Raw genomic sequence first — 13,817 nt, 5'->3', positions numbered from 1 at the left:
TACTGAATTTATTAGGTTGCCCCTTTTTTTAATATTTTTTTTTAAGTAATAATGGGCGCAACAATTTTGAAATCACTTTCTCCTAACCCCCAACCAGAAAAAGCTAGGTAGAGAGGGGTTATTCAAAATAGAGAAGACGTTGCAGATGAAAACACAGCAGCCTGAACAATATTAATTATTTCAGCTAACTATCTAGTAATCAGGTATCTACATACTGATTGCAAGCTTAGACTCCTACAGTAGTTCCCATTAAAAAAGAGAAATGCAATATTTTCAGTATCCAGTTAGAATAAAACTATTGATGTTATATCTCAATTATGAAGCCTTTTATTAAAATTGAAAAATGTTATAACTCCATATTAAAATGTGTGTGTCCCTTAATCATTATTTCAATATGTTGCTAATAATACAGTTTAAATTACTCGTCTGATTTATGTAGTTTCTGTGTTCCATAACATGGAAACATGGCCAGCTGAGCATGCTAACCCAGTGCTGTGCAGAGAGGCCAGGTTGCAGCACGACAAGCAGTGCTGACAGGCAGGGTGGCTGAAGCAGGGAGGTGTGCACACATCGTACTGCTGTGGTGCGTTTATTTCCATCCTGGCTGCAAGCAGCACAGCTTTTTTATAAGGCATTTCTAACTATATTTGACAGTACATATATGCCAGCCAAGGTATGCTGCTGGATTTCACAGGGCCTACAAGCACAGTGTGTCTCATCGTCTCTCACACACTGAGAAGCCAGGGCTGTTAGTTAGCACCCTGAAGGAAAACATGAGGGAAAAGCCATGTGCACTTAATTTTTCACCATCTAAACCCATGGCGAAGGAACATACCAATTATTAATCTCTTGTAACAGTTCATATGTCTATCGTATATTTTTCAATATTTTATTAGACACACATTTCCTTTCATGGAAGATCTGACTACTCATCCAGATACACATTTTCCCTTTGTGGAAGAAAGCTGCTATATAAAAACTCTCAGGGTTTCTGGTGGTGTCAGCAGAGAAGGTCCCCAGGCGAGGCAGACCTCACTCCACTCACAGCTTCTCTCGTCTGCAAGCTGCCAGTGGGGCTGCAGCAAGCAAGGGGCCTAGCATATGGCCACGTTGCCTGCCACCACAGCCCCAGCTCAGGTGCATTGGCACCACAATAATCACTTCTTTATTCCTCAGTCAGGTGGCATCACTCCAAGTGAATGAAGTAATCCATTAAAGAGACCGTTAGATGGGGCCTGCGTTAAGCATATTCTCAGGCTCCAGTGGTATGGGCCTCAGGACCCAAACTCAGGTTTCACTCTTCTCCTCCCTGATGAATAGCAACAGCCGAGAAAACCTTGTTCTCCTTTTGGAGGATAGAGTTCAGCTGCCTGACGATGTGCATTACTTGCATGGATGTTATACCTTTCACAGCCTCGAGGAAATAGCAGATATACATTCCTGAGCTCTCTTTCCTGCCCCCTCAATAACCCTTGTACCCAGGTGGGTTTTATGTGATATTTAATTTACCATTTGACCAAAAGACAAGCTTAAATTCAAAGTAAATGTTAAACACTTTAAAAATATATATATAACTGAGGTTAGGGAGGGAACTCGCTCCTGAATTAGCTTTGCTAAGGATTGATCTAAATGTTATGGCTATAAGTGGGAAGTTCTGAATACATTTTCCCCGAAGACTCAGCAGCCAAAGCCCCCAGAGAAGTCACTGAGAACTTGAGGCTTCCACTTCTCTGAGCGCTTCCAGAAATGTACCTTCTGTTTTATTGCATTCTTCTTATAAACAAAGAAATTATCTTCCCTCTTGTTGTTATTTATAGTACAAATTTTGACCATTAGCCAGAAGCTAATGTGAAGGTTACACTGAAAATCTGTCTTCCCAGGTGTAGGCAGCAAGCAACACTTGCAAAAAGAGCTGTGGTAGGTACTGTGGAAAGACAGTTTCTCATTTCATGACTATGAGCTTAGAGGTATCTCAATCCTAAATCTATAAAATCAATTACAAACTCTCCTCTAAAAGTAGATGTACAATGTGACAGAGCAAGGTGTGTCTCCAAAGATGTGATCCTTAGCAAGTCAAAATTATCAGGACATCAAAGTTAAGACTGGAGAAAAGCTAACTTATTTAAGTTATTATTATGGAACTACTTTGATTTAATGTTGTACTTTATTTATTCTTTTACTATATTAACTACATGTCAAAAAAAAAAAAGAAAAGAAAAAAAAGAAAAAAGAAAGCAAGATATTCCAAAAACAAAATTTCTGTTTCACATAGAAAGAAAGTTAGTTGAAATAATGAGGTGATTTGAAGTTGTCAGCATTCATGCCCTCGGAGATGTTTATTTTTTGATTGATCAATACACATTCTAAAATACAGTTATTTGTCAAACCAACTTGCCAAAAGGGGCATGTGATAGCACATGCCTTTATAAAAGGGAACCCAGCATGTTCACCTTTACTTTATCCCCATCATGAGGGGCTTGATATTAACCGTGCTTTTAACCCTGGTGGGTAAGTAACTTATCTGCTTTGATGAACTTAATAATAGATTCAGGAAGAGGTTTCAGAATCTAAGTACAGTTCACTTACAAAAATGAACTTTAAAAATTTTATTTAAATATTTTATATTAAATTTTATATTAAAATCATTTTATATTAAAATGATTTTATGACAAATTTTTTGTTGTTTGATAAAAAGAAACTTCTTGTGTATATGCTGAGTTACAAGTAAAATTAATTGGAAAGAGTTATGCCATATGCACAAGATGAGATATAGTCTTTCATACTAAAATACATTAACATTTTGGGTTATTTTTGCTTTGTCATTTCATTACTCTTTTTTTTTTTTCCTTCTCTTTCAGGGAGCCAGCATCTTAATTACCGTAAGTAATTTTCCTATCAGCTACTATAATTATAATGAGTGAAATTCAAAATAGAATCTGAAAAGTATATCAATGTTTAATACAATTTTGCAACAGCTAATTTTCTTCAGGTGCAGTAAAAAAAATGAACAAATTCATCTTTTTTGTTCCATACATTTTAATACAGTTACTTTAATATGTTCTATACAATCTCTATAACATTTTATGGGAAAAATTTCTTTGCAGAACCTGATTTCAGTGAAAACAAGGTTTATACATATAACCATGAAAGTATACTTCTCAGTGGACTTCCAGAGAAAGGACTCGCAAGAGCTGGAATAAGAATAAAAAGTAAAGTGGAAATTAGTGGTATTGGGCCAAAACTTTGTCTTATTAGGGTAAGAAAATGTATTCAATTTGAAAGGTAAAATTCTCTTCATACATTTTTTTAAGCTTTTGGGAAGCAATTAAGTTTCATCATATATTGTGCTTACTCAGGCAGAATGTAACTAACACTATTATTTTTTTATGCAGTGCCCTAAATTCTGTTTGCACTTTGCCAGGTAATTCTCAGCTCAAGCCAACCTTGGGTTTGAAGGATTTCTTCTGCTTTGTGGTCAGGGAGACAATGGAATGTAATTTGAAATGCACAATAATTTATTACTGGATCAATCCAATTGTTCCAAACTGTACAACCTAGGATTATTTAATCAACTGATTTCGTAACCAGCAAATGAAAGGCAATAAAACATGCAACAGTAGCTGGATGTGATTCAATATTTAGCATAATTAATGTCATCTGGTGGCTTCTTTTTCTGCAGGGTCCCAAATGACATCCTTTGTCATCCTCAGTTGTATATTTTTACTGCATGCTGAGTAATTACTAAGAGTTCTGATTATGCGAGAAACACTTTTGCCTTTAACAGAAGCCTATACAAGTTTCTAGTGAATGTATTGAAACACACCCCTCAATTGCTTCACACAAATTCTACTTAGTCTTCTGTGCATGTGGAAGAAAAATGATCTTTTTAAAAGCTTTTATTGGGCAAATTGAAAAACTGCAGATTAAAAAGACTGGTGACTGTCTGATAAATGCTTGTAAATGTTGTAGCCTTTCAGACTGAATTACCCTTCTGGTACTAGGTATTTTTATAAGTTCAAATTATAATAGAGCTAGACAGGAAACATTGTTTTTCCATGACCTTTGCACATAGCTGGATTTTTTTTTTTTTTTTTTTCAAAAAAACAAGGAAATAAGAGTCACACATCTGTACTGGTGAGTAGAAGACTTCCCTGGCACAGAGCAAGCAGAATTCTTATCCTTGCCCCATGGCCAGGGCAAGAGTATACATGTTGAAATGGCTCTTGGTGTGCTGGGGTGAGTCTTCACCAGAAATTGACTCCTGTTCCCTAAAACCTTCCAACACTGTTTCACCTGCCATAGAGCATTTGTGAAAAAGTTTCAGTTTCAAATATAAATACTTTCTAGGAAGAAAGGAGGAAAAAAAAAAAAAAAGGCACAAGGTTTTGAGGCAAGTTCTAAGTGAAAGGTAACAATATATTTATTCCCTTCTGCTCCTGGAGAAGTTTATTTTGCTGCTGTTATATTTAAATTAGTTTGGAGGGATGGTTCAGGGAATTAGTCTTTCATCTATAGCCTACTAGTTCGTATTCAGCCTAAGTAAAAAGCTCTGGTCCCTGGGCAGTTTCCAGCTGACAATTTTTTCATCACAAACCCATGAGTAGGAATTGCCAGCTCTGTTCAAAACTGAGCAGACAGCGTAAGTCCTGCCTGGACCCTGAGGGCTCAGGAAAACTACCTCGTGCTGACCCTGCAGAGCAGCCTCAAACCTGCCCAAATGCAATATGCCAGAAGCATGTCCAAGAGGCAGCATGAGGGATTTGCTCTGTAACAGCCTCCTCTGTAAGCTTCAGTTACTGGGGATGGCAGTGATCTCCACCAACAATAACAAAAATAAATATGAAAGTGCAGTCTCCGACGATTTGCTCTATGAGGATTTAGTTTGTGTGGCTTTTTGAGAAATTAAATCGCATCTTGCATCATATTGCCAGCCTAAAGTGTCAGAGATGAGTCTCTTTAAATTGTCAAAATATATAGGAGGGAAGAGTCCTCTGAGAAACTAAGCTAAACATGCCCCATTCCCATGGGGTAGAAATCATTCAAGTTATACACAGTTTAGCACAACTTTCTGCTTGCTTGGATGTGCCCAGGTTGAAGCTAGAGCATGATGTGTGGAGCAGGGTTTGGGCCAGTGCCTGAGGCTTCGGCTCTTGTGCGCCACTGCAAAACATGTAGGGAAGGACAATTTTTGTAATCTGCTCTCCACTGCTCAAACTAATTATGACTATCTGGCTGGCCCAGCAGCCATGTTGTTATTAGTTTCTGACCGCTGTCTGTGCTCTGTGACCCCAGCAAGAGAGACGACAGAGTTCACAACAGGAGTTAATGATGCTTTATGCAACATTAACTTTCTCCTGCAATTTCCTGCAGATCTTCCGTACTACTTTTGGGTAGCAACCTGATTCATGCAGTTCTTCTCTGGCTCATTTCTTCATACAAGTCAACCTTTGGCAATATGGATTATCTCTGAAACAGAACAGAGTGCAGTGACTGTGGAAATGTCACAGTCATTTGCATTACTCTCTTTCCTTTTATATATATGAAAATATGTATATTTGTATGAACTATGTTAAATGACAACTACAAGTTTTCCCTTTGAAGAGAGTTTATGTTATTTAAATGTGTATTTTTGAAGTGAGTAAAATTCTAGTTGCTTACATGTATTGAAAAAAAAAAATGAAAAAGTTAAAGAGGAATTATATTCCCCCCTTTTGTTCTAGATTCACTCAATCGAAGCAGCAGAGTACAATGGCATCTGGCCTACAAGCTCATTCTCTCGATCACTGAAACTGACTCAGGCACTAACTGGACAACTTAGTAATCCCATCAAGTTTGAGTATAGCAATGGACACGTTGGAAACCTCATGGCTCCTGATTCTGTCTCGGATGATGGTCTGAACATATACAGAGGGATTCTGAACGTGCTGGAACTCAGTATGAAGAAGATGCAGCATTCATACAGTTTACAGGAGGTGAGCATTTTGTCTTGGCCATTGTGGTTGCTATACAAATAAATAAGCCTTCTCTTCAGATTCTTCTACTATATTTTCTGAATTCATCCCTGATAAAAACTTCAATACCAAGAAACACCTAAGCTTGGGTAATCACCATTTGGTTATTCTTATGGAACAATATTTGATGGAGCTGTAGCTAAACAGGATGACAGAACAGTAGATTTTTAATCTGATTGATCAAAGTATTTCAGCAAATACATTTGCAGTATTAGACCCTTACAAACTCTGGCTTGCAATTCTAGGAAAAGTAAATTCCTGTGAAAGCTGAAGCTTATGTAAAATTTGACTACTGTATTAAAACAGGCTTAAACTTTGCAACACAAGATTAAAGCTAAAATAACAGCAATTTGACTTTTTAACCAATCATATATACTTTAATATCTTCTAGCTCCTCTTTTAAAAGGAAAACAGTACATATGCTATGATATTACTGTAATAGATTTGACAGCTTCAGTTGATGCTCTGTTGGAATTTCCACTGTTTTTCAGGTTTTAATATATTAGTCGAGGTAAATCATCTGATATTACTATTCACCATAGAAATTGCAATGTGTTTGGCTTTTCCAAAACTGTATTTACATTGATTAGACTACATTTGATTCAGAGATCAGCAAAAACCTTGAAATTATTATACTTTCATGTTATTTTTATTGAAAATGCAGACCAGAATAACTAATTTTTTTTAAATGTGTTTTTATGTAACTGGAGCTCTTTCTCGGAAAGGAACTGCATTATTTAATATCGTGCTGCTTGTTGCACATAAAAACCCGGGTGGTGGTGTCGCATATTCTGCAGCTCTATTTTCTCATATCTAGTTTTACATCTTCATTCTTTCTAATTCAGTTAGCAATATGTCCCATTCTCATAGCTGAGCAATATATGTGACTTCACCTCCTAAAATTGTTTCCAAGTTTTCTTTGCTTTTCTCAGGCAGCAACTGATTAATGAGCATTGGCACACTTGCTTGACAATCTCAACTCTCTCTGTAAAGGAAAATAAGCATTATTAGTCCCTGAATACAAGCTGCACACAGGTTTAAAGGACTAAGCTGGGCAAGTCTACTTCACAGCCTACAGGGTGTAGGGCAAGGATATCTGAGCTAGCTGTGAATTAAATAACCCTACAAGTCGAGTAATGCATGAGGCTAACTCATCCCACCAAGCCACATTCCCCTTTAAAGTTTAAATGTCTCTACCTCACCCTGAAGTCTGCAGAGGAGCCCCATACCTGTATCTGCAGAGTACAAGTCTTTTCGAAAGCCTGCATGTGGGTTCTTATTCCTAGCCCTTACCGAAGCCACTGTGTCTTCAGGAATGCTGTTAAATCAAAGATAGAGTGGGTATGACTTGCCTTGCAACCATCACATGACCATTTTGCTGTTCTGACATAGCCCAGAGCTGCTCTCTGGAGTGGCTATGGTATCAATAACAATAAAAAAATCATGAAAATAACCCTTCCTCCTAAAATGCAATCAAATATTTTCCTCTCCAAAACCTCCTCGCTGACTGAGGAGATTTAAGAGCTCTTATAAATATATATGCTTCAAATATTATTGAAGATCTGAGCTAAAAATGCACACTCAAGAAAACCCACAATCAAAACCCTGCTGTCCTGAAATTCTTTTTACTTCTTGCTGTTCGTATCGTGACAGATCACCTGATATTCCAAGGCCTGTTCCATAAGCATTTTTAAGCTATCTATAAAAGCAAATTTTAAGGGCAGAATGTCATCTCCAACCTTAAAATACTTTGCTGTTGAGATTTCATTCTGACTGATCACGTTATTTTGGCACTTTTTATTAATATTCCTCAAATCGTATTTCATAATCAACAGCTCTAACTGGAAATCACTACCCATCTTTTCTCAGGCTTCAGATCTTGTCTCAGGGAAGCTCTCAAATGTTTTAGTTCTCTCAGGGAAAGTCTGGTTTGGCTTACTGGTAACCTGTTACATGTAAAAAGGAAATGAAAGTACAGATCATCCCATTTTTCCTTCTAGAGAGTACAATGAATAAAAAAGCATGCACTTCCATCAGAAATTTTGAAAATATAGAATTAAACAGCAGAGTCCATGTGAGGAATTGATGGAGCTTTGTGGAGGGGTAAACTTCTAAGATCACTATCTCTATTTTGCCAGGCTGGGATCGGAGGTATTTGTAACACAACGTATGCAATTCAAGAAAACAAGAGAGCAAACCTAGTCTATGTGACCAAATCCAAGGACCTGAACAGTTGTGAAGAGAAAGTCCAAGTGGTCACAGGTTCAGCATACACTCATCCATGCCGGACCTGCCAGCAGGTAAAGTAGAGCAGTATCATGTTTACATATTTTATAGTCATATGCAGAGAGACATTTAGCATCCACATTATCCGATGTTTTGTAACACCCAAAGTGAGAGAAGAGTCAGTTCTGTTATATCTATTGACTTTTTTTTTTTCTGTATGAAAATGAAATCCACAGAGCAGCGGAGGTCTGTGGTGCAGACTGTTGTGTACTATACATATACCTCAGCTGGCTGGATTGGAAACCATTAATTATCAACATGAGTTAATTCACCTCCTCTGTTAGGAGAGAGGGAAAAAAAAAAAAAAGCTAAGTCCAGTTTCTATTCAGGATAGATACTTCTGTGTCGTATTATAATCCTGTATTTGAAATAAGAAATTGTGTGGCTTTTACTGCTGCTCTGCCCAGCAAGCGTCTCTCCTTCCCAAGGCAATAACCAAAGACTTACACTTGGGAAAAGAAAAAAACAGTTAACAGTTAGGAGTGTTACTAGCAGTAAAAGAAACGGAGCCAAACAGCGTGCCTGACCTCTCCCATGGAAGTGTACAGGCAGAGTTCACATCAAGTGCTCATGTGGTCAATGAGCAAAACAGCCCTGGAAAATAAGTGGGTTGAAGTGGGTGATGTAATAGCTTCTAGGCACAGAATTTAGAAGTTAAATGACTTTCTATGTTCTTTGTTACTTTTTTTCATTATGAAGAGAAACAAGAATTCCCGGGCAACTGCTACTTACAATTACAAAATTAAATACGCACGTAATGAAGCTGTAATCACACAAGCTGATGTTGAGGAAATACACCAGTTTGCACCATTCAATGAGATAACAGGAGGAAATGTTATAGTGGAAGCAAGGTACTGTACATATGCCTTCAATTCAGCAGCTAACTCAGCATCTCAGTAATCTGGTCAAACTCCATAACTGAAATAAATCCTTTACTTCCACGGTCTATTGTTTGCCAGTATTTAATTACATAAAACCCCAAACAGTTCATAAAAACAACCTTCACTGTTAGTTGTAAATCTGAAACATGCACATCACTATCCAAATTTTGTTAGCTAAACTTGGCAGGGTTTGACTATTTTATTTCTCAAGGATATTTGATTTATGTCATAAAAGCCAAAACAAATGTAATTCCATCTGAAAAACTGTGAACTAATATATTTGCAGTAAAATACTTTGAAAGACAGTTACTCACTGAAAGAGAGTTCCCTGGAAAATAATAATGCAGTAAGAGACCCTGGAGACTAGTTCACGAGAAAGCTAGGTAGGACTTTGGATTCCGATATACTTCCTAAGTACTGTGGGCTGCTTGCAAATCTTCCACCAAAACTGTTCCTTGATAGGAAATTGTTTTTTATTGCAAAAAGATTGGGAACAATACATGTAAAAATTTTGCGTGTTTTTTAAACAAGTTTGGGGCAAAATGAGAACATAGTTGTCTAAGAAATTAAGCCTCTGCTCAAGATCCCAGATTTTCAGTGTTTTAATTATTTTGATTTGTCTGCATCAAAATAATCTATTGAAAATTTTTTGCTACCTGCTTTAGTAAAGAATTCTGGTAGACAGGGTAGTCCAACTGAATATCATTTTCTGAATGAATGTCACTGTACAGAAGTTATACCTTAATCCCTCTCTTCAACTGCTGTAATCTTGCATTGCTCCATTTTCTGTAAGAATCTACTGGTATAATATAAAGTTTTGGAAACTGCAACATCAGAAATTTCATGTCAATAAAACAATGATTAACTTAACTAATATGATAAATATTTTCAGTTTGGTTAACCAAAATAAACAGAACAGTAAAGATGAAAGCAGCTTTACTGTCTCGCGCAATCTAGGTAAAGATGGATACAGCTGTAGTATTTTTATGAAATTATAGGCTGCTGTGAGTGATCATTAGTCTGGGGCCAGTGCTGATTTCAGCTCACTCTCTGCTAGCCTACATAGACTGTCATCCTTACTATTCTTCTTCAGGTATAGAGCCCCCAGAAAGGGTAGTACCTTTATTCTTCCCCATTTTCTCTTGCATGATCTCTTGCATTGCCCAGAAGAAAGGGCCAAACATAGCTGGCAAGATATTGTTGTGTCATACAAGTTTTCAGAAGTTAATTTTGCAATACACTCTGTGTTAAATAAATAAATAAATAGAAAATCTAGCAGCAAGGACTTAAAACATTTGGAGTTGATTTTTTCAGACCTGTTCAGCATAAGACTCTTACAGCACCTTTTAAAGACAAGAGAGGTTTTATTTTTGTTTCACCATTTAAATTCTATCTTTAGTATTCATTTGTTCTTCCTTTTGGAGTCTAACATTTTCTCATCTATTCTAGGAAGATATATCCCTTCCCAAAACAATGGAGATGAAAACATAATAGATCCATCACATTTTCAAAAAGGGAGTTAAATCTGCCAAAGTGTACCTGATGTTATACTTTCTGATCCAAAGGCCTTTTCAACAATATTATATAAACTTTTATAAAAAAGTTATAAAGTTAAAAAGTATAAAAAAAGAAAAAAATCTCTTCTGATTCTGTAGTTATTTCTATTCAAATTCTAGTGGCTTGTCTGGGAAGTAGTTGTATGATATTTTCGGCAGCCATTCTCTGTAATCCGTACAGAAGGAGTAGATAGAAAGTGATACAGGAGATCATCATAGAGATTCCAAAATAAACAAGCCAATTTTCTACAGAGATTTTGAGTTACTGTGTAGTACAACAATATTGCTTTTGGAATGTTTTCAGTTGTTAAATACAAATGCCTAAATTTATTATAGTGTCCTAAATGACCTATTTTAAACATAATTGGTGTCATAGGATGCATCTCTTTAGATGAATATTGAGCACAGACAGAAAATGTTTGCAAAGACAGTCTCTAATTGGAATTATTCCTAATAACAAAGGATAGAGGTTTGGTGCTCTTTGAAAAGTTTCCAGAAACTTGAGTACTTTTCCAAAGAGTAATCCTGAATTTATCTGTCCCTCTTTGGGAAATCCAATTTGAAACTTCATGAGAACCTTTTATCTTCTGCAGTCCCCAGGACATTCAGCTTGCCAGGCAAAATGGGGAGGAAATAGAAATAGAGCAAATAAAAAGACTATAACATTTCTTATTGTATCTAACAATTTTCAATTCCTTTTGAATCATCCAGGAGGCACAGACGTGTGAAAGCTTTCATGAACATCTTAAAAGGTTTAAATTAAGTGATAATTTCTGAAAAACTTTCCTACCAGTTATTTTTCCCTAATCCTTAGTTTACTCCTTAAGACACAACACACAGTTTCTGTGATTTTTTTCAGGTCACAGCTTCTCACCTCCCACTTCTTCCATAAATTCTCAAGCTGTGTTATTCCAGTTGAAGGAAAGACTGGCTCTGATCTGAGCCCTGTTGAGTAAATGAACACCTTCTCAGAGTACAGTTCTGAGCATTGTGTCCTAATGCCATCTGTTTGTAAATATCTTTACCCCTCAATAACCAAAGCCTTTAAAAAAATGCAGCTGCATGGTAATGCAGAGAGGTAGAAACAGTTTGTATCGTGCATCTTGTGATGTTCTCTCTCTGGTTTCCTCCATTCCAGGCAGAAACTTGCCTTGATTGATGTGCAAAAGCACATGGCAGAGGTCCCACCAAAAGAATTCCAGAAACGTGGGTCACTTCAGTACCAGTTTGGCAGTGAATTGCTTCAGCTTCCTGTCCACTTATTCAAAATAAAAGATGTGGAAAGCCAGGTAAATTCAGCCTCTGACAGACTTTTGGCTGGAGATTAGAATCAGTGCATGTGGGAAACAGCATGTGAGCTTCACGCATTTTAATCTTCCTGCAGATAGAAGAAAGCCTGCAAGACCTAGTAGAGACCACATATGAACAGCTTCCCAGTGATGCACCAGCGAAAGCCCTCAAGCTTATGCACCTCTTCCGTGCTGCAAATGAGGAGAATTACGAGTCAGTGTGGAAACGGTTCTCAAATCGGCCAGCGTACAGGTACAAACAATACAAGTAGTGAATCTTCTACTGATAAACCATGTCAGCTCTGTTGGAGGCCATCTGGAATTATTGTGTTCAAGTACTGATCTGGAAAATGGTCCTTGCCTTTCCCATTCCAGGCGCTACTTTTTGGATATACTTCCTGCAGTGGCCAGTCACCGTGCACTCAGGTTCTTGAGGCATAAAATGGAAAAACAGGAGCTCACCAACTGGGAAGTGGCTCAGTCAGTGCTTGTGGCTCTGCACTCGAGCACACCAACTCAGGACGTGATGGAAGAAGCTACAGTAGGATTCTTTAAACACTCAAATCGCTCTTTACTGATTTTAACATATGCTGTATTTATTACTTTGACAAGATTGCAAAGGCTTTGAAAATATAAAGGTTTTATATCCTCTAGCGAAGTTGAAAGGAGTTTATTTCCTGAGTGTCTTGAGGGGAGGAGAATGCAAATCAAAAGGGCAAAAATGAATCCAGAATAAAACTGGAAAGAAAGAGTGAAATACTCCCCAGTGACAGAGGTTATTGTTGCAAACAGTGGTTTCTAGTCTTCCTTTGTCCAAATGTACTTTATAGTTACATCAGATTGGATCCCTAACAGAGTGTCTACAAAGACTAGGGAGTAAGAAATACATATTTGTTATATCCGTGTATTCATCCTGATTGACCTGGCAGGATGGATATAAATCAGAGCAGATCTATTGAAATCAAGGGAATTATGCCAATGTAGAGCCCATGTAGGAGGTTTAATCATTTTTACAATTTTTTCCTATTCTGCAGGGTCTAATTCTGCCCTCAAATGCAGATACTTATCTCTGCCTATCCTCAGTAGAGACCATGAATATCAGAATAGAGTTTTGCCAGCTGTAAAAGCCAAGACAGCCTGGCCATTGCTGTGTGGTAATGCTGTGCTTCCCACTCAAAGAAGTGTGTTGTTGCCTCCCATCATTTCCTACATTTATATGAATATTCCTGTCTGCCCAAAGTACCGAACTCCATTCACAATGGATTTCAAATTTTCGTTTTGTATCTATAGCTGAAGCAATTATAAAACACCTAAGAATGCTTTTTGAATAATGTGTGCCCAATTAATAAACTATCCATTTCATAACTGGTTTATTTCCTCCTTTCAGATTATAGTCTATACCAACTTTAAATCCAAAACAATATAAAAGCAACACATTTGCCTGCCAGATGTTACTTGGAATTACTTTGTGATTGCATTGTCAAATACAGTAATATCCGCTGAATAACTATAAATCCATTAATACAAATAAAAATAAAAATAAAAAATAAAAAGCCTAGTATTGCCTTGAATTTGGTAGAAACACTGTTTCTAATACTGCTGCTCTTTTCATTAATGGTGGTAACAAATAACTGCTTTCTCCCCAGCTCATCGTGAAAAAGCATTGTCCGCGCTCAAGTACTGTACTTGGAAAGGTTTGTCATCTCAGCTATGCATCACTGTGCCACAAACAGTGCTCCTCATCAGACTCCTGCTCTGAATGTCTCCAGGTAACCAAATTTTTATGTATCATTT

General features: G+C 37.1%; 1 protein-coding gene across 6 annotated transcripts in view; it reads left to right on the top strand.

The window, feature by feature from the left end:
• The first annotated feature begins 518 nt into the window (after positions 1-518).
• Positions 519-13,817, top strand: part of LOC308198984 (vitellogenin-1) — a 45,865-nt gene continuing 32,566 nt past the window's right edge. The window contains exons 1-10 of one of the 6 annotated variants that reach the window (XM_080602295.1): positions 1,958-2,508; positions 2,859-2,879; positions 3,105-3,256; positions 5,721-5,972; positions 8,150-8,311; positions 8,997-9,148; positions 11,873-12,023; positions 12,119-12,276; positions 12,399-12,564; positions 13,670-13,792. In XM_080602295.1, the coding sequence (XP_080458421.1) occupies positions 2,469-2,508; positions 2,859-2,879; positions 3,105-3,256; positions 5,721-5,972; positions 8,150-8,311; positions 8,997-9,148; positions 11,873-12,023; positions 12,119-12,276; positions 12,399-12,564; positions 13,670-13,792 (1,377 nt within the window). In that variant the 5' untranslated portion in view covers positions 1,958-2,468. Of the gene's footprint in view, positions 1,483-1,546; positions 1,918-1,957; positions 2,509-2,858; positions 2,880-3,104; positions 3,257-5,720; positions 5,973-8,149; positions 8,312-8,996; positions 9,149-11,872; positions 12,024-12,118; positions 12,277-12,398; positions 12,565-13,669; positions 13,793-13,817 lie in introns of those variants that run through there. The other 5 variants (XM_080602296.1, XM_080602299.1, XM_080602297.1 and 2 more) reach the window with 5 other exon arrangements.

The sequence above is a fragment of the Anser brachyrhynchus genome (genome assembly GCF_964034855.1).
Source record: "Anser brachyrhynchus genome assembly, chromosome: 8".
NCBI lineage: Eukaryota > Metazoa > Chordata > Aves > Anseriformes > Anatidae > Anser > Anser brachyrhynchus.
This window is presented reverse-complemented; position numbering and strand designations above follow the sequence as displayed.